Source organism: Leopardus geoffroyi, chromosome B2, assembly GCF_018350155.1.
Source record: "Leopardus geoffroyi isolate Oge1 chromosome B2, O.geoffroyi_Oge1_pat1.0, whole genome shotgun sequence".
NCBI classification, from domain to species: domain Eukaryota; kingdom Metazoa; phylum Chordata; class Mammalia; order Carnivora; family Felidae; genus Leopardus; species Leopardus geoffroyi.
Genome location: NC_059332.1, coordinates 143,969,013 through 143,989,224, shown reverse-complemented (window position 1 = coordinate 143,989,224; position 20,212 = coordinate 143,969,013). Strand labels below are relative to the sequence as shown.

The 20,212-nt window shown below is 42.8% G+C and overlaps 1 protein-coding gene across 1 annotated transcript; it reads left to right on the top strand.

The window, feature by feature from the left end:
• Positions 1-1,966: 1,966 nt before the first annotated feature.
• On the top strand, positions 1,967-15,198 carry SOD2 (superoxide dismutase 2). Its single transcript, XM_045500191.1, has 5 exons — positions 1,967-2,492; positions 2,839-3,041; positions 7,740-7,856; positions 9,580-9,759; positions 12,274-15,198. Exons 1-5 carry the CDS (start codon positions 2,470-2,472, stop codon positions 12,417-12,419), a joined length of 669 nt encoding a protein of 222 aa, XP_045356147.1. The 5' UTR covers positions 1,967-2,469; the 3' UTR covers positions 12,420-15,198.
• Positions 15,199-20,212: the final 5,014 nt, after the last annotated feature.

The following is a 20,212-nucleotide window of genomic DNA, read 5'->3' as shown; positions in this document are numbered from 1 at the left end:
CCTCGGTAGCTAAGCGTAGCCTTGCACCTAAATTGAGTGGAATTGGTTGGGTGAATCTACCACAAGGATCCTTAAAAGGGAGAGAGTAGGGGCCCAGCCTTTTGTCCTTCCCTCTTCATGGGAAGGAGGTGAGATGGTTGGTGCTGTAGAGGCTGTTATGGATCATGAAGCGACTCTGAAGACAGAAGAGCTTGGGTCCTTGATAATTTCATGGCACTGTCATCCCAACCCTGGTTTACCTACTCCGGATCGCTTTTACATGAGGGAATGAATATGCTTTCCTGTGTTTGAGACACTCAGTCACTAGAATATGAATGCAATTAATAACTGGCTCAAAATGATGTTATCTCAACCCATACTTTGTCTCCTCCAGCCGATATGTCAGTCTAAACCGCCGTAGGTCTTAGGATGGCTGTGAAGTAGCCTTGGGAAGTTTATTCAAGGGGAATGCACAATTATGATGCCTATGTGGCAGATGACATCCTGAGCTGGCTGGAGGAATTGGGGACAGAATCCAGTCAATTGTAATCTAACTCCTTGGGCCAATACTGAATGAATACTTCATATAGTGACCAACTAAAAAAGAAAAAAAGAGGCCTGTTTATTGGGTGTGGCAGTCAAAGAAGGTAAAAGACTTCTCTTAACCTCCAGTATCCCCCAAATCCTTGGTGTCGATGTAGATACGCTCACAGTCCAAGTTGTTTTCTGGAAGGACGGAGCTGTTACAGATATGATGTTAGAGATGCTTCTATGGGACTGTTATTGTCACTACCTTACCCTCCAATTGTTGCTTGTTCAAAAGGGCATTTCCCCGAGGTGGTCAATTTAACAGAGAGAAAGCTCACAAGCAGGGGAGGGGTGGGGAGAAAGGGAATCCCAATCAGGCTCCACACGGTCAGCAAAGAGTCCCCCATGGGGTTCGATCCCACAAACCCAGGAGACCACGACCTGAGCCGAAATCCAGAGTCAGATGCTTAACCGTCTGAGCCACCCAGGTGCCCCGCAAGCAATACTGTTCTAACTAGCTTGCCCCTCGTGGTAACGATGTCAGACTACCTGACTGAAAAACTGCTTTCAATGTGTCTCACTTCAACTAAAATGCTTCTTGCTTTCCTCTATCCAACCATAAGTTTGGATTTTAAGGACATGCACAACTTGCCCCCAACGTGATTTTCCTCCTTTGCCAGGTCGTATACTCTTGGTTTCCTGTCAGCATGCCCCAGGCCTCTTGCTGGGAAGTCAGCTCAGTGGTTCTTGTTTACTATTCCCCAACCCAAATGCTAGTCATCCTTGTGGAGGGGTGGGGGTAGGGGTGGAAGAGAGTAGCTGAAAATCTATGCAGCACCTACTCTATGGTTCCTGTTATATTATTCTATTCAATAAGGACCCAACATAGATCAATAATAGTGTATAGCTTTCCTAACTTCTATACAGGGAGGATTCACACAATTCAGGATTGTTTTTTTAATTGTTGAGAAAGCATTAGTACAGCTCATTACACTGTAAGAAACAGCACGAAAGAATCCTTCCTCTTGTACTCTTTAAAATACTCTCCGGAGCAGTTGGTTCATGGAAGTCATCCCCAACACACACACTCAGGACCTGACTGCTAAGGCTTAGTAATCAAGAAAGTATGGACTTTCGGTTCTAATCCGCTATTTTACTTATTAACTGTGTGATCAGGGCAACCTGCTAAAATTTAGTGAGCTCATTACTGTCGCCTGGGGTCAACGATACCTACCCGGGAGTGAAATAAAGATCAGTGTATATAAACCCTGCTGCGTAGTCCCTGGCACATCGCGTTTAGTAACACTATTATCAGACGGCCCTGGGCTTGGCTCCGGCCCGAAGGTCAAGTTCATTAGAAAAGCAAGGTCACTCCTGGCAGTGGTTAGAGGAGCATTGTTGCTACAGCTTACCAGCGCCCAGGACCCTCCTCACTGAGGGATCCTGGCCCCCTAGGGCGCGCCAAGCCAGCTCAGGGAAACCGCAGCTTTTGCTCCGAGGAGGTCGCCGGACCGCAGGCCGACCCCGGCGTGCCGGCAGCAGCGAAGAGGCGGGGAAGCACCGGCCCCACCAGCCAAGGCCCTCCCCGCGGACCTCCGAGGGGCGGGGCTTCAGGTCGTACCATCTTACACCGTGGAGTGGGGGGAAGCATGGCCTTTCTTTTGGCCACACGCACAGAAGCGGGCAGGTGGTCGCTGCGGTTCTTCTGACTCCCTGAATAAGGTCCCTCATGTGCCTCTTTCTCGGGTCCCCTGGGCCCCCAAAGGGGGCGGGCTGGCGCAGGCAGCGGAGACGGCGCGCTGCGCGTCCCCCCCCCCCGGTGTGGGAGCGGCGGGCGCAGGGGGCGGAGCCCGTGGAGGACGGCGGTGTCCTTGCGGCGCCGCCGGGGACGCGGGTCAGTGTACGCCGGTGGGTCGGCGCGGTGACTCGAATTCAGGAAAGCGACTAGCGGCATCGCTCACTATGTTGTCCCGGGCAGCGCTCAGGTGAGGCCCCCGAGCGGCGCGTAGCAGTGGGGACGGGTCACGGCCCCGAGGGCGAGGGGTGCGGGCGGCCTCCTCCAGCGGCCCGGCTCCCTCCGTACCCGCGCTGGCTCGGCGGCTCCCGGGTACCTACGGGGACGCGGCGTGGCGGGGACGCCGCGGGCTTCCCTGCCGGAGGGCAGGTGGCCTCTGAGCGCATCCGGGTGCTGCCGCGGCGCCGTTTAATGCTTCAGAGAATGTGGAGGGCGAGCGAGCAAGCGATAGAAAGGCCCAGATGCGCCGGGACGTCCACAGCCCTGTCTGCGTAGACACGTGAGCGAATCGGTGTGTGTGTCTGCTCTCTTTCCAGCTCGAGCAGGACGCTGGTGCCGGCGCTGGGGGCTCTGGGTTCCAGGCAGAAGCACAGCCTCCCCGACTTGCCGTATGATTATGGCGCCCTGGAGCCTCACATCAATGCCCAGATAATGCAGCTGCACCACAGCAAGCACCACGCGACCTACGTGAACAACCTGAACGTCCTCGAGGAGCGGTATCGAGAGGCGCTGGAGAAGGGTAGGTGCCAGGCCGCCCGCCGGTGAGAAACCGCGCGGGGAAACGTGACGGCGACGCGGTGCCCCTCGGTTCCGTGGGGCCGCTCCACGCGCTCTTGAACTCAACCAGGGGTCAGACTTCACAAGGAAGGTGCCCATTTTGTGGGAAACTGAAACAGGCTTGTGGTTATTTACTAATACTTTAGAATTCAGCGTAACACTATCATATGGACGTCACACTTTAGTTTTTAAAGAGCTCAGTCGACAAAACCAGTCGTGTGTGGACTTTGTGGATCTGGGTCTGGGGATGTGTACGAAAATGCCGTGTTTTAATGTCTCTGTACAAAATAGTATTGCACTTTTCAGTCTATCGATCAGTGGCTTGCAGGAGGAAAATAATTGTATGTATTGCTTAATACGCTACACAGTTCAAAACGTAATTTTTTTCTTAAGCATATTTTTGATGACGTTCAGCCCTCTGAAATTTGTTGGGTGAATTTCAGACAGTGGCAGCTTGTTGAATGGGGGCATCTAGCGGGAAAGTGTAGTATTTCAGCCCGGTTGTGGATGAAGTAATTGGCTAAACAGAAACAAGAGGAAATTGCCACATTCTGGAAGGTTTGTGACAGGAACCTGGAGCATGGGGAAAAAGTTTGGTACTTGTTCGGGAAAAGGTTCGGGGTTTTAGAAAATAACAAATTCGGGAAAGATGTGGTAATGATGACAAGGTGGGGAATATCCCGATTGTGAAATTGTTTCCTGCGTGACAACATCTGACAACTTGAACCTTTCTTTTCAATATTTTAAAAACAACTTGAATTTCAATCCTTTCCTTGTGCAATCACATCTTTACTTGTGTAACAGAAGCTACTGAAAAAAAAAGCTTTACATTATGTTGTGCTATGTTGCCTATAAGTTACTAAGTACCCGCAGAGCTTTTTCTTTTATTTATTTAAAAAAAATATTTTAAAGACTATTGAAGGGTTAAATTTTGATGTTTGAAAATTTGGGGCAGTAATGTAAGTGAAATAACATCATCGATCTCATTATAAGGAAGTAAGTAAATACTTTTCAAACAGAAGTATTTAACTTTTATTGTATTTTACAGGAAAAAAATGGAAACCAAAGAAAATGTTGAACTTAAGAAAAGTATTCTTAAAAGCAGATATTAAAGCCTCCCAAATTTCTGTTATCATCATTATTATTATTATTATTTTTTTTTTATTTTTATTTATTTTTGAGACAGAGAGAGACAGAGCATGAATGGGGAAGGGTCACAGAGAGAGGGAGACACAGAATCTGAAACAGGCTCCAGGCTCCGAGCTGTCAGCACAGAGCCCGACGCGGAGCTCGAACTCACGGACCGTGGAGATCATGACCTGAGCCGAAGTCGGACGCTTAACCGACCAAGCCACCCAGGCGCCCCTATCATCATTATTATTTTTTAATGCAAGCTCTATGCCCAATGTGGGGCTCAAACTCACAACCCTGAGATCAAGAGTCGCATATTCTACCGACTAAGCCAGCCAGGTGCTCCCCAAATTTCTGTTCAAACTTAAAAATGATTAAACTTTAAGAGATTGCAATTATTAAGTTAGTTTTTAATAAGCATGTTTCTTTCCCATTAGAAAAATTTAGTTACTGTTGATTTATTAGAAAACAATATAGGGGCTCCAGGGTGGCTCAGTCGGTTGATCATCTGACTCTTGATTTGGCTTGAGTCATGATCCCAGGGTTGTGGAATCAAGCCCTGTGTCAGGCTCCAGACTGAGCATGGAGCCTAGTTGGGATTCTCTCTCCCTCTGACCCTCTCCCCCTGAGCCTCTCCCCCATTTGGGCTCTTTTCTCTAAAACTAAAACTATACGCGCGCACACACACACACCCACACACACGTGTTTATATATGTATATATGCATACATATGTGTATATATATGTATGCATGTATATAAATATATATAAAACACGTGTGTGTGCGCATGTATATGTGTGTGTATACACACGTGTATGTATATGTATATAGAAATATATAAACATACAAGCATTTATATTTAGGATGACTTTCCTAGAATAATTACTAAGACACTGTTCTGTAAGAAAATTATTTTGCAAACATAACAACAACAACAACAACGAGAAGTTGGCATCTTAAAACAGCTCTCCAAGATTATCTGTGTATTCTGGTATCACTCGGCCCTCTCCTCCTTTCTGAGATGTGCCCAAAGAGCAGATTAGAGAACCTTTTCTATCATGTAAACTCCCTAAGCACAGAGTCCTCAGTGGTTCTGTGTATCTTCCACTTTGCCTCTTAATGTCTGGTGAATAATAAGCACTCAGGACTTCTTTTTTTTTTTTTTTAATTTTTTTTTTAACATTTATTTATTTTTGAGACAGAGACAGAGCATGAACGGGGGAGGGTCAGAGAGAGGGAGACACAGAATCTGAAACAGGCTCCAGGCTCTGAGCTGTCAGTATAGAGCCCGACGCAGGGCTCGAACTCACGGACTGCCGGATCATGACCTGAGGTGAAGTCGGCCGCTTAACCGACTGAGCCACCCAGGTGTCCCATAAGCACTTAGGACTTCTTGAACAAGGGAATTCCCATTTTTCCTAATAGTTAATCTTAGTTTCTTGAAGGCCTGGAAAAGACTATTTTATTTTGCCTACTTGTTCAGCAAGGTAGAAAAAGTCTTCAAATGTGACTTTTTTTTTTTTAAGTACAGATAGCAGAGAATTAATTTTTCTTCCATAAAAGCTACATTTAATATATTCAATTATCTAGTCAATCAACAAACATTCATCAAGTGCCTGGTATGTAGGAGGCAATCTAGCAGCCCCTGGGATACAGCAGTGCAAAGAATTCCTTGTTGTTATTGGAGCTTTCATTCTGGTGGGGAGACAGATGAATGAGTAAATAAATATGTAGTATGCCAGGGGTCTTAAGTCCTCTCGAGCAAAACAGGTTGGGGAGGTGGTGGGGAAGTGCCCATTCTCTCTTGTGGTTTGAGAAGGCTTCCCTGATGAGGGTGACGTTTCAGCGGAAGCCTGAAGGAGAGATGTGGGAACAAACCACGAGGCTATCTTCAGGAAGGGTGTTCCGGGATGGGCAGCCGCCATCAGTGGAAGCCGTAAGCTGGGCGCATGCCGAGCCCCTGTTGTACGTGCAGGGAGACCAGTGTGGCCAGAGCTGGGCCAGCGAGGAGACACAGAGGATCAGATGATTTGCCCCTCTGAAGCCAGTTGTAGGGACTTGGGGTTCATCGAGTGAGAGGAACAGCCTTTGGAGGGGTCTGGCTCAAGAATGCTGCACTCACTTTGGGGTGTAGAGGAACCCTCCGGCCACTATTGGGAACAGAGTGTGGGGGGCACATGTGGAAGCCGGAGACCAGGGCGGGGTGGTGGCTCAGATGCAGGCAGGTGACGCTGCTGGTCTGTACCCCAGGTTAGCAAGAGGGGGTCAGATTCTGGATCTTTTTTTTTTTTTTTAAATTTTTTTTTTTTTTTAATGTTTATTTATTTCTGAGGCAGAGAGAGACAGAGCATGAGTGGGGGAGGGTCAGAGAGAGAGGGAGACACAGAATCAGAAGCAGGCTCCAGGCTCTGAGCTGGCAGCACAGAGCCTGACACGGGGCTCGAACTCACAGACCGTGAGATCATGACCTCAGCCGAAGTTGGTCGCTCAACCAACTGAGCCACCCAGGGGCCCCATGGATCTTTTTTAAAGGGAGAGCTGGCCTTGCCGGTGAGTATGTTGGTGGGCTATATGTGAGGGAAGGAGTAAGAAAGGACAAGTTATCAGAAATGCCCTGTGAAAAATAGCTGGCACTTGCTGTGATGAGGAAGGCCATTGGAGAGTAACTTTGGGATTGAAATTCTCGAGTTCGGTTTTGAATATGCTGAATTTTTTGTTAATGTAACATTGAACTATTTTCCAATGAATAGTTGTCTATCTAGAAAATGAGAGCTGAAAATGTACCATTTAAAAAAAAAAAGTCTATTTACTTGTTTATTTTAAGTAATCTCTACCTCCAACGAGGGGCTCAAACTCACAACCCTGAGACCCAAGAGTTACATGCTCTACCGACCCAGCCAGCCAGGCGCCCCTGAAAATTTACTATTTAGTCTGTGAAAGCACACATTTCAACCTTCCACTATTTTCTATTGTTCTCTTTGTTATTGCTGAAATGTTTTTTTTATAATTTTTTTTTTTTTCATTTTAGAGAAAGTGAGTGGGGGAGTGGCAGAGAGAGAGAGAGACTTAAGGATCTTAAGCAGGCGCCACACTGAGCGTCCGACACGGGGCTCGATCCTATGACCCTGGGATCATGCCCTGAGCTAAAATCAAGAGTCAGATGCTCAACTGACTGAGCCATCCAGGCGCCTCTGAAATCTTTTCTATCCAAGAAAACTTTCACTTCTTTGAAGCTCAGGAAAGAATTTTCTACTAGCTTTGCCCCTGATGCCGGACCTCTCATCTCTCATTAGTTGTTCACGTTACTAATTGAAATTGAAAATCCACTGGAACAAATAATTTTTAAGTAAATCTTTTTTTTTTTTTTTTTTTTTGGTAGAATCTTGAAATTGTGGGATTTTAGGACCTTATAGGGATGTTACAGATAAGCAAGTACAATTACCTGATGTTTTACAAAGAGAGCAAATGGTGCATAGAACGTTTGAAAAGAAAGAATTTTAAAGAATATGTTTACATCTTTACATTTCAGGTGACGTTACAACTCAGGTAGCTCTTCAGCCTGGGCTGAAGTTCAATGGTGGAGGCCATATCAATCATTCCATCTTCTGGACGAACCTGAGCCCTAAGGGTGGCGGAGAGCCCAAAGGTTGGTAGATATTGGTGCAGCCTTAGCTACATTTGTGCATGATAGGGATGGCTGTTGCTTTTCTTACGTTAATTCTCTCTGAGGTGTCACAGTGGCATATTTTTCCTAGCAAGGAGTACAACGAAGGTGTGACTTTCAAAGGGACATATGTAGGAACGGAGAATATATTCAGGGAGTTATTGTGTCTTCAGATTTTATACACACACACACACACACACACAGTGTCAGATATGGTGTCAACTTTTGTCAAAATGTACTGTATTTTACATTAGAACAAGACCAGGAAACAGTTTTTAGAAGAAGTGAGTGCCCTGGGTGGGGTAAGACACTTGATCATTCTGTACTTCTTCATCTGTAAGGTACAGGGATAATAATAGATCCGTTTTGAAAATTAAGTAAGTTATCAGATGTAAAATGCTTCGAATAGTGCTTTTTGCTGTTATTTTACTACTCTCCCCAGCTGATAGAGTCAGTTGTCCCAGGAAATTGGGTTTTCCAGGACACGTGCAGGTAGCGCGCGGAGTACAGAGCCAATGACCTTGCTCACTCTGGCTGGTTTACGTGACTTACCGTGTCCTGCGTGGAGGCCCAGACGACCTTAATTAGCCTCCTCACCCCAGGGAAGGTATGGGGCATAAGTAGAGCTCTCCTTGTCCCTGGGCTTCTGGTGCACACCTTAAGTTTCTGTGGGTTTGTTCGTTTTTAATTGGCGTATGGTGAGCATCTCATGTACTTGTGATAAGCAGTCTCATTTGGAATTGGAAGTAAAGGTGAATGGGGAAGTCAGCATGGGAAGCTGGACATTCTTTTTTTTTTTTTTTTTTCTGAGTTAGGTGTGGAGACGGTGATGTAATACTGTTGACGTTTGGTGAGTTAGCAGAATGTCAGATATGCCCATATTCAGCCAGTGGTACTTTGCCACTTTGGGTTGTCTGTACCACTTTATTCTGTCATTTGTGCTTGTAATAGATAATTACTTTTATTTTTGAATTTTTAATTTTTTTAAGTAGGCTCCAATTGCAGGGCTTGAACTCACGATCCTGAGATCAAGACCTGGGCTGAGACCAAGAATCAGACACTTAAATGACTGAGCCACCCGGCACGACGATAATTAGTTTTAACTCAGTGGGATAAGAGAAGTGATATATTTAGCCTACTTGATTTAGTTGATGTGCTCCATCTAGAATTATATTCTACATTGCCAGAGAATAAAAGGGCTGTAGCTCTTACAGTGTACCCTCAGTTTGGTGATAAAAGACAAAATTACTCTTCTTAAAATTATATAATTGTGATAAGAAAGATCTCAGCTGCCGTGGGGAAGAACCAAATAACAGCCATAAAATTTTACTATTCCCAAATCGAGACAGAGTAGGTAGGGTGGAAATCAAAGTAAAAGTTTTCTGTAAAAGGGGGGGAAAAAAAAGCTAATGAAAAAATTACTCCTTTTCTGATGGAAATAGCACAGCGAAGGAAGAACTTGCTCTAACTTGGTTCAGTAAGAAACATGTGAATTCAAATCGTGAGATCTTATGATGCCAGGGTGAGGGCAGGAGTAACAGTGCTAACTAGGCTCACTGGGTTATGTTACGTCTTCCCTATGAGGTCGTCCAGTTGTTTCTGGTGCCATACGACAAGAATATTTTGATATATGGAATAGAATTCTTGATTGTAATTGTTGCAGTCTGTTCACTTGTGGGTATTTTTGGATTTGTTTTTTAAACAGGGGAATTGCTGGAAGCCATCAAACGTGATTTTGGTTCCTTCGACAAATTTAAAGAGAAGTTGACCACTGTATCTGTTGGCGTCCAAGGCTCAGGTTGGGGTTGGCTTGGTTTCAATAAGGAACAGGGACGCTTGCAGATTGCTGCTTGTTTTAACCAGGATCCCCTGGAAGGAACAACAGGTTAGCTTTGAAGATTATTTCACATTCATTAGTGGGAAATGGTTCACTGTAAAGCATTTACCTTGAAATAAGGAACACGAGCAGTGGTTAAACCTATCGTGAGCATGTACTAAATCTTAACAAATGATACCCAGAGCCTTGTGTAAGCAGAAATGCTCTAAAAGTCCTTGATGTTTTGTAACATTAGCGCATGTAATTTTACAGATACATTAACAAAAAATGTTTTTTTTTATCAAAACATTTTTTTAATGTTTATTTATTTTTGAAGGAGAGAGAGACAGAGTGTGAGTGTTGGGGGGGGGCAGGGAGAGAGGGAGACACAGAATCCGAAGCAGGCTCCAGCCTCCGAGCTGTCAGCACAGAGCCCGATGTGGGGCTGGAACCCACAGAACATGAGATCATGACCTGAGCTGAAGTCAGACGTTCAACCGACTGAGCCACCCAGACCCCAGGTGCCCCTAACAAAAAATGTTTTAAACATAAACTCTGCTTCATTGGACAGAATTCATGTAAGCTTACATAACTGCATGTGCTGAAGTTGGATAAACACCACAAAAGAGGAAAAGACCTATAAGCTGAGTCCAACTTCAGCCCTGGGACGCAGCCCGTCTGCTGAGCACCTGTGGTCAAACTGGGACTAGAGCTCAGGTTTCCAGACTTCTGCCTTTTGGGGGATTTGGTCCAGGAAAATATTTGGCTTAGAGGCTCCAGGCTGGCTTCACCAATTCCTTTTTCGTGTTGAGCCAGATTGAATTAGAATGTCTTTAGGAGATAGTCCTGAGACATTGATCTTCAGATGTAAGGCACCTACAGTGATGTCTTTTTTGTTTTTTAATTTATTTTTTAATGTTTGTTTATTTTTGAGAGAGGGAGACACAGAATACGAAGCAGGCTCCAGGCTCTGAGCTGTCAGCACAGAGCCTGATGCAAGGCTTGAACCCACAAACCGTGAGATCATGACCTGAGCTGAAGTCAGACGTTTAACTCACTGAGCCACCCAGGCACCCCAAGACCTACAGTGACATCTTAACGGCAATCAGCAGTAGTTCTCAGCCACGTTTTCTTTTCTTTACTTTTTTTTTTTTTTTAAAGATACTTAACTTATTTAGGTTTATTTATTTTGTGAGAGAGAGAGAGAGAGAGGGAGGGGTGGAGAGAGAGGGAGGATCCCAAGCAGGCTCCAAGCCTAGCACAGAGCCCGACGCCGGCGGGGCTGCATCTCACGACCACGAGATCATGACCTGGGCTAAAACCAAGAGTCTTGAGGCTTAACCAGCCAAAGCACCCAGGCGCCTCTCAGCCACATTTTCTACCTCTACACACGTCTGCAGACTTGCTTACATGACTTACTTTCCTGGGTATATTCAGATTTAGTCAAAATCTGAACGGCTCTTTTGGGAAAGAGATGCCACAGAATTTGTAAAACCAACAGAAGATTTGTGAGCACCGACTAGAGAGTCGGGTATATCTTTGAAGGCACCTGGCCGAAAAGGCTAATTTCTAGGTAAAGCCTGGCTACACCTGCTTCCCTTCCACTTGAAGAAAGCCCATTGGAATGAAAATAAGTGGAAGTCATGGCAATTTATGTAGGGGAGAAGTCATTTATAAACTTTGTTACCTTAATTACTCATAATGAATGATGAATGACATACCTCACCACTGATCAAGACCTACTGGTTGATCATTGTTTTCCTAGAGGAGGCTGTCATTCAGTTGGAGAGTTTTTGAAAATGAATGTTGCATAAATATAAGTAATTCTTTGCATATACTATTTCATTTCTAAGACTTGTGTCTTTTTCTTTAGTCCTATTCAGTTTTCCTTGTTAACTGTTATTTCTATAAATGTCTCATAGATGCTTTGTATTCTCTAAGACTGACATTATTAGCCTTGGGAGCAGAGCAGTTTTCCTAAAACTCCCCTGACTGCTTGGGACCTTCGGAAGGTGCTCAACCACCCCATAAACATGGCATCCTTACCGATACCCCCAAGAATTGCCTCATGGATAGATTTGTTGGTATTTTAAGCATTGCTGTTAAAATACTGTACTTAATTTTCCCAAGTCTTTAAAAAATTTTTTGCTATTTATCACGTTTTCCTCCAAAGAGTAAAGTTTAAGGGCGCCTGGGTGGCTCAGTCGATTAAGCATCCGACTTCAGCTCAGGTCATGATCTCACAGTTTGTGAGTTCAAGACCTGCGTGGGGCTCACTGCTGTCAGTACGGAGTCCACTTCGGATCCCCTGTCTCCCTTTCTCTCTGCCCTTCCCCCTACCTCTCTCTCAAAAATAAATAAACATTAAAAAAATTTTTTCGAAGAGTAAAGTTTCAAATTTTTTATAGGGTGTTTATTCTTAGGCAAATTTTCTGTTTGTAAAAGAAGCTGAAAAATGGATGGGAATTTTGCAAAGGGTAATTGGGGTAATTTGGTGTGCATAGGATAATCGAGAAGAGACAATAATATTTCAGATTGAAATTCACAGTTTTTGCTTTTTTCCCCCCCTCTTCTTTCCAATAGGTCTTATTCCACTGCTGGGGATTGATGTGTGGGAGCATGCTTATTACCTTCAGTATAAAAATGTCAGACCGGATTATCTAAAAGCTATTTGGAATGTAATCAACTGGGAGAACGTAACTGAGAGATACATGGCTTGCAAAAAGTAAAACATCATTACACTGAGCAGAACAAGCTTTTTACGACTATTTTCATAGCAGTGCAGAGTACCGTAGTATACCAGTAAGCTGCTCTATAGTAGCATTTCTTAATGTAGGTTCTTCAAGTATTTGATAAACACGATTTAATGCTATGAACTTCCTGTTTTCAAATTTTATTATTGGGCAACGGAAAACAGTAAGTGCTTTGTATGATTTAGTCTTGATTGAACATTTTCTTCAAGAGCTGAAATAGCTAGGAGGTTATAATTGTCGTCATAAAGCCATCAAAAATATCTCAGCCCTTAGGGCCACTGGAGAAGCCTTTTGACCCTATTGTATTGCAGTTGTAGAAAACCTGGTCCTTTGCCCCAGTTGTTCATAGAAGATTAAATTTATTTCCCAAGGGAAACGTTCAGTGTTTCTATTGAAAACTGCTCTTTTTGTAAGTAATCTTCTGTCTACTAGTACTTCCGGTAGATATCACCCATTGGCCTTTAATTATTTTTGGTCACATGTTACACAGGGTTAACACCATTTTGTCTTTTAAAAAATATAACTTGATTGCTAATTGAGAATTGCTTTATTATGACAAGGAAATAGTCGTGCATTTGAATTTTTCTGTTGGGAGAAATAGGAGGACTTGTGTGTGAAATTTTGTCATCAGACAGAAATATGTGTTGTGTACATGCTCAAAATGGGCAGAGTCGGGCCTTGTTGATAAAATGAATGTTGGGAATGGGGCCACAGATCATTCTGGCGGGGCACTTGCCCCCACCTTCCAGTCCTGTTCATGAGCATCGCTTGGGGTGGGGGGAACCAGCCTGAATCAGGTGCTGCCTGCCCACAGAGGCAAAGGAGTCGGTTTCTGGATGTGGTCAGCAGCGTGTCCCCATCCAGGAACATTTCTTTTCGAAGACTTGTTTTTGAGTTACTCTATCATTTTTTATCTTTTCTTTTAAAAAATGTGCAGTCACTATAGAAACTTTATATTGTTTAGTCCTTTCAGTAAAGGCAAACGATACCCATACTCCAGTGACCCAACATGTCAAATTATGTTCCTGGTTAGCTTTTGCAGGTGGGACTGTTTAAATGTAGCAGGGATCCTTTCTGTAATTTGGCTTAACATTGTCATGCATTCCATGTTTCACTATTTTCTGTATTTTTACTGGCTGTATAATTTATCAATTGGACACTTCCTAATTTATTTTACATTTCCGATACTGAATATTTCATTGGTTTCTAATTGTTACTTATTCAAATAATGTTGTGGTGAACAACCCACATAGGTTTTGCCTTCTATTGGAATATCTTTTCTATATAGGTTTTTTCTTAAACCTATCCAGTAACAGAATGTTTTCCTAAGTTAGTGTATTATTTTTTCCCTCAAAATTTATTCTATTTTTTTTTTTTTTTGGCTTGGAAAAATGGAGTAACTTAGCAGTTTCAATATTGAAGACTGAAGTTAAAAAACTTTTTAATTTAAGGCACTTTTGTTTTAGAATTCAAGTAGAAAGTACTTAGGCTTTCTGAATTGTCAGCAGTGTTGATGACACTGATGACAGTGGTAGCTCTTTGTGTGCCTGTGGATTGAAAACACTTTGGAGACAAAGATTGCCATGCTTTCTCCCACAGTAAAGTCACTTTCGTGGAGCACAGATGGGAGTCATGTGATTACTGCTTACATATATACATATATACACATGCATGCCCATATAGATATATACACACATATGTATGCACACACGTATATATAAACAAGGCAGTGACTCTGTTTAAATGGACCATGTAGAAAAGTAGAACTTTTTGAAAGATGAGCTTTTGACTATAGTCTGGCAGATCATGGTTTGTATTGAACTAACAAAGATACGCAGAGACTACTGATTCATACAGTGCCTTTTGACTTTTACTAAGCTTTAGCATTTCAAAAAAATTCAATGTTGAAATTTCTATGGGGCTCTATTTTTGCCTCGATTTTATGTTGAGGGAGTGAGCGACAGCACACTGTTCTCTAAGGTTTTGGTTTCTCCTCCCCATCAGATTTTAAGAGACTAAGGTAGATTACAGATAAAGATTTTAATCATCCAGTGGAAAATGAGACTTTAAGATTTTGTCTAGCCTGGTTTTTCATTGTGGAAATAAATAAAAAAGGTAAAAGCGGCTGCTTCTGAAATAAACCCGAGTGTTGTTCATCCAAGAGGGATTTTTGTGGCCGAGTCAGCAGTGCCTACTCTAGTTTTAAATGTGCTTCAAACGCCATAGCGTGATTAGTACTGAAGGACAACAGGACACAAGGCAAATACTGCCTGAGGTAGAATCTACTGCTTGAACCATTGTGTAATAATTAAACTTTGATGTTGAGAAATTACAGTTTTACTGCACACCTCAAATTCATGATCTTAAAATGAGATTTGAGTTTCCAGTGAATACCTTTAAAAAAAGTACCACCGGAACCATAAAATTAAGATGGATTGGTGTTGTGAGTCCTCTCTCGAACTAAGTCTAAATACAAATTCTATTTCCTGTTTTGATTTCGGGGGAGCTCCTGTTTGGGAAAGCTATTAGGTAAATGTTTTATAAATTACTGCTTCTCATTTTCAGTCATACCTAATGATTTTGGCAAGCTAATGTCCTGTTTTCTTAGGTACGCATCAAACCTGGCACACATCAGAAATCCTATAAAGTCCTGGATAGTTTTCATTTAATTAATCGATAGAGAAACACTTATTTTCCTATTGTAAGTGTGAAGCTTTTTGATTGTTAATAAAAGAATCTACCAACCATCAAAAAAGGTCTGCATTATGCATGTGTGTTAAAACATTAGTAATCCTGTAATGCTTTGTCATTTTTACTGCTTTTCTGTGGGAAAGGGATAGTAAATGTTAGGTAGCATTTTAAGCATTCTTAAAACCCAGAAGGCATATGAACTGTCTCCAGTCATATCTGTAGTAACATCTGATAATAGCATAGTGTTTTTATTTCATTTATTTTTTTATTTTAGAGCGTGAGTCAGGACAGGGGCAGAGTGGGTGGGGGGAGAGAATCTTTTTTTTTTTTTTAATTTTTTAAGGTTTATTTATTTTAGAGACAGTTCTAGTGGGGGAGGGGCAGAGAGAGAGGGAGACACAGAATCTGAAGCAGGCTCCAGGCTCTGAGCTGTCCGCACAGAGCCTGATGCGGGGCTCAAACTCATAAACCATGAGATCACGACCTGAGCAGAAGTCAGAGCAGCTTAACCAACCGAGGCACCCAGGTGCCCCCGAGAGAGTATCTTAAGCAGGCTCCTTGCTCAGTGTGGAGCCCAACACGGGGCTTGATCCCATGACCCTGGTGTCATGACCTGAGCCAAAATCAAGAGTCAGATGCTCAACCAACTGAGCCACCCAGGCGCCCCAACAGCATAGTATTTTCTATGCTAAATTATAAAGTCGCAACATCTTTGAACACTAACCAGATGTAGAATATTGCCCTAACTCCATACAGCACATCTTGTGGTAATTGGCTGTTTACTTCTTTTTTTTCCATAAAATTCTGGGCTGGTGATATTTTATCCACTCTCGTATTGGGTATGAGCTTACCTCATGAATCTTTCCCTGGACCGTTTGAAGGATAATCTTGGAAAGGGAAGTGAGGTGCACCTGTGTTGGGTGAAGTCTCTGCTCTTCTGTGTGTGCCTGAGAACAGGTGCAGTTCTCAAGATTCTTCTGGAACATATTAAAAAGACTAAGACCTCAGACTGCGGAAAGGAAAGGATGTGCGGTTCTGAGTCCCACTGTCGCTCTCCGTGCTCGTCTTGACACAGCGGTAATTCTAGCTTTGTCTCGGCCCCCGCTAAAGCACAAGCTCCAGGAAGGCCAGGGACAGAAGATTCTTGTTCGTGTCTTTGCGACTGAGCACACAATTCTAGGCCCATTTTCAAATATTTTTATTAAGTGGTGTGGAGGGGAGAGTGGGTGGTGGGCATTGAGGAGGGCACCTGTTGGGATGAGCACTGGGTGTTGTATGGGAACCAATTTATATATATATATAAGATCACCAAGATCTTTATTTTTTATTACTTTATATATAAAGTAATAAAAAATAAAGATCTTGGTGAAAAAAAACCCAAATGGTGTGATTTAATACAGGCCTTGTAAATACATGTATTTGCAAGGTTCAGGTCACCTCTGCAAGTTCACCTATCAAAACCCAGAAGGACGTTTGAAGGCAGAGCTGCTGTGACCGCGAAGGCCTTATGCTTGCTCGTCTCCCTGTCGCCTTCGCCCGCGGCCCTGGGAGAACAATGAGTCAGGTCCCGGCAGGCCCGGGTCCCGGTCCTGGTGCTTTGACTCAGGACTGTGTGATACTGGTCAGCCTGCCTGCTTTGGGTCCTGTCCCTCTGATGTGGAACGATGGGTTTGGAGAGAGCATCTTAGGGGCCAACTCTAGCATTTGAGGGATTTATCTGTGTACTGACCAAACTTCCGGTGGATGAATGAATACTGAGGATACGAAATGGTCGTGTCATTTGCAAAGGGCATCCATCCAGCATATGTCCCTTGAACAAGGGTTCTCGGACAATAGAAGCCTTGCTGGTGTTGTTCATTGTGGCTCCATCTTTCACCGGGGCTCAGGAAGGATGCCGGGAGTTAAAAAGACAGCGAGTCTTTTAGCCTCTGGTCCCCACTAACATTTTTAAGTGGTATCGAAAGGAGCGGTTCACTTGGCTAAGCTGTCTCCTGAGTGCCAACTCGTATGAAGTGCACCTCAACTAAATTTGGGCTTTATTCCTTTTATCTCCCCTGGCCAGGAACAATGTGATTAATCTATCATTGATTAGGAATATGTTGTTTTTATTTATCTGAGAGAGGGAGAGAGAGAGACAGCGTGAGTGGGGGAGGAGCACAGAAAGAGGGAGAGAGAGAATCCCAAGCAGGCTCCATACTGTCAGCACAGAGCCTGATGCAGTGCTCGAACCCACGAAGCCATGAGATCGTGCCCTGAGCCGAAACCAAGAGTCAGGCGCTTAACCTGTGCCACCCAAGCTCCCTGTTACTTCTCTATTGCCTTATTAGGAGATATTATCCTATATGCCATTGACTTGTGAAATTCTTAGTGAACCCGTGTTAAATTCTGGCAAAGATAAAAAAAAAAAAAAAAAAAAAAAAGGAGAGATCTTGGGGCTCGAACTCATGAACCGTGAGCTGATGACCTGAGCTGAAATAAAAAGTTGGACACCTGAATGACTAAGCCACCCAGGCGCCCCTTTTGAGGTTTTGGTTTTAGCAATTCTGACAGATGTGAGGTGATACTGTGGTTTTGATTTGCATTTCCTTGATGGTGAGTGATGTTGAGCATCTTTTCATGTGTCTGTTGGCCATCTGTATGTCTCCTTTGGGGAAATGTCTGTTCGTGTCTTCTGCCCATTTTTTAATTGGACTGTGAGCTTTTTGGGTATTGAATTGTATAAATTCTTTATATATTTTGGATACTAACCTTTTATTGGATATACCATTTGCAAATATCTTCTCTCGGTAGGTTGTCTTGTAGTTTTGTTGATTATTTCCTTTGCTGTGCAGAAGTTTTTATTTTGATGAAGTCCCAATAGTTTATTTTTTGCTTTTGTTTCCCTTGCCTCAGGAGACATATTTATAAAGAGGTTGCTATGGCTGATGTCAGAGAAATTACTGCCTGATGTCTCTTGTAAGATTTTTATGATTTCAGGTCTCACATTTAGGTCCTTAATCCACTCTGAGTTTATTTTTGTGTGTGATGTAAGAAAGTGGTCCAATTTCATTCTTTTGCATGTAGCTGTCCAGTTTTCCCAACAGCATTTGTTGAAGAGACTACCTTTTTCCCATTGCATATTCTTGACTCCTTTGTCAAAAACTAATTGGCCCTATCATTGTGGGTTTATTTCCCGGCTCTCTATTGTGTTTTATTGATCTATTTGTCTATTTTTGTGTCAGTACCATACTGTTTGGATTACTACAGCTTTGTAGTATATCTTGAACAGGGATTGTGATACCTCCAGTTTTGTTCTTGATCAAGATTGTTTTGGCAATTTTGGGTCTTTTGTGGTCTCTAGTCTCTCTAGGTTTTCTATATATATTATCATGTCATCTGCAATAGCGAAAGTTTTACTTCCTCCTTACCAATTTGGATGTCTTTTATTTCTTTTTCTTACCTGATTACTGTAGCTTAGGACTTCCAGTACTATGTTGAATTAAAGTGGCAAGATTGAACACTTGTCTTATTCTTTAAAAATTATTTTTTATTTTTTATTTTATTTATTTTTAATTAATTTTTTATAACTTGTTTTATTTTTTATTTTTTAAAATTTACATCCAAATTAGTTAGCATATAGCTCAACAATGATTTCAGGAGTAGATTCCTTAGTACCCCTACCCATTTAGCCCATCCTCCCTCCCACAACCCCTCTTGTAACCCTCAGTTTGTTCTCCATATTTATGAGTCTCTTCTGTTTTGTCCCCCTCCCTGTTTTTATATTATTTTTGTTTCCCTTACCTCATGTTCATCTGTTTTGTCTCTTCAAGTCCTCATATGAGTGAAGTCATATGATATTTGTCTTTCTCTGACTAATTTCACTTAGCATAATACCCTCCAGGTCCATCCATGTAGTTGCAAATGGCAAGATTTCATTCTTTTTGATTGCCGAGTAATACTCCATTGTGTATACCACATTTTATTTATCCATTCATCCATCGATGGACATTTGGCTATTGTTGATAGTGCTGCTATAAACATGGGGGTGCATGTGTCCCTTTGAAACAGCACATCCCTATCTTGTGGATAAATGCCTAGTAGTGCAGTTGCTGGGTCATAGGGTAGTTCTATTTTTGATTTTTTTGAGGAACCTCCAGACTGTTTTCCAGAGTGGCTGCACCATTTTGCATTGCCACCAACAATGCAAAAGAGATCCTCTTTCTCCGCATCCTCGCCAACATCTGTTGTTGCCTGAGTTGTTAACTTTAGCCATTCTGACAGGTGTCAGGTGGTATCTCATTGTGGTTTTGATTTGTATTTCCCTGATGATGAGTGATGTGGAGCATTTTTTCATGTGTCGGTTGGCCATCTGGATGTCTTCTTTGGAGAAGTGTCTATTCATGTCTTTTGCCCATTTCTTCACTGGATTATTTGTATTTTGGTTGTTGAGTTTGATAAGTTCTTTATAGGTTTTGGATACTAACCCTTCATCTGATGTCATTTGCAAATATCTTCTCCCATTCTGTCAGTTGCCTTTTAGTTTTGCTGATTGTTTCCTTCACTGTGTAGAAGCTTCTTATTTTGATGAGGTCCCAGTAGTTCATTTTTGCTTTTGTTTCCCTTGCCTCCGGAGACGTGTTGAGTAAGAAGTTGCTGCGGCCAAGATCAAAGAGGTTTTTGCCTGCTTTCTCCTCGAGGATTTTGATGGCTTCCTGTCTTACATTGAGGTCTTCATCCATTTTGAGTTTATTTTTGTGTATGGTGTAAGAAAATGGTCCAGGTTCATTCTTCTGCATGTTGCTGTCCAGTTTTCCCAGCACCACTTGCTGAAGAGACTGCCTGTATTCCATTGGATATTCTTTTCCTGCTTTGTCAAAGATTAGTTGGCCATACGTTTGTGGGTCCGTCTCTGGGTTCTCTATTCTGTTCTATTGTTCTGAGTGTCTGTTCTTGTGCCAGTACCATACTGTCTTGATGATTACAGCTTTGTAGTATAGCTTGAAGTCTGGGATTGTGATGCCTCCTGCTTTGGTTTTCTTTTTCAAGATTGCTTTGGCTATTCAGGGTCTTTTCTGATTCCATACAAATTTTAGGATTAT

What these genes read in the sequence shown, in the direction of transcription:
- SOD2 (XM_045500191.1), top strand. Translation starts at nt 2,470, where the DNA reads ATGTTGTCCCGGGCAGCGCTCAG. An exon ending in GGGTGGCGGAGAGCCCAAAG is followed by an intron (nt 7,857 to 9,579) that starts GTTGGTAGATAT and finishes TTTTTTAAACAG; the next exon opens with GGGAATTGCTGGAAGCCATC. An exon ending in TCCCCTGGAAGGAACAACAG is followed by an intron (nt 9,760 to 12,273) that starts GTTAGCTTTGAA and finishes TCTTTCCAATAG; the next exon opens with GTCTTATTCCACTGCTGGGG.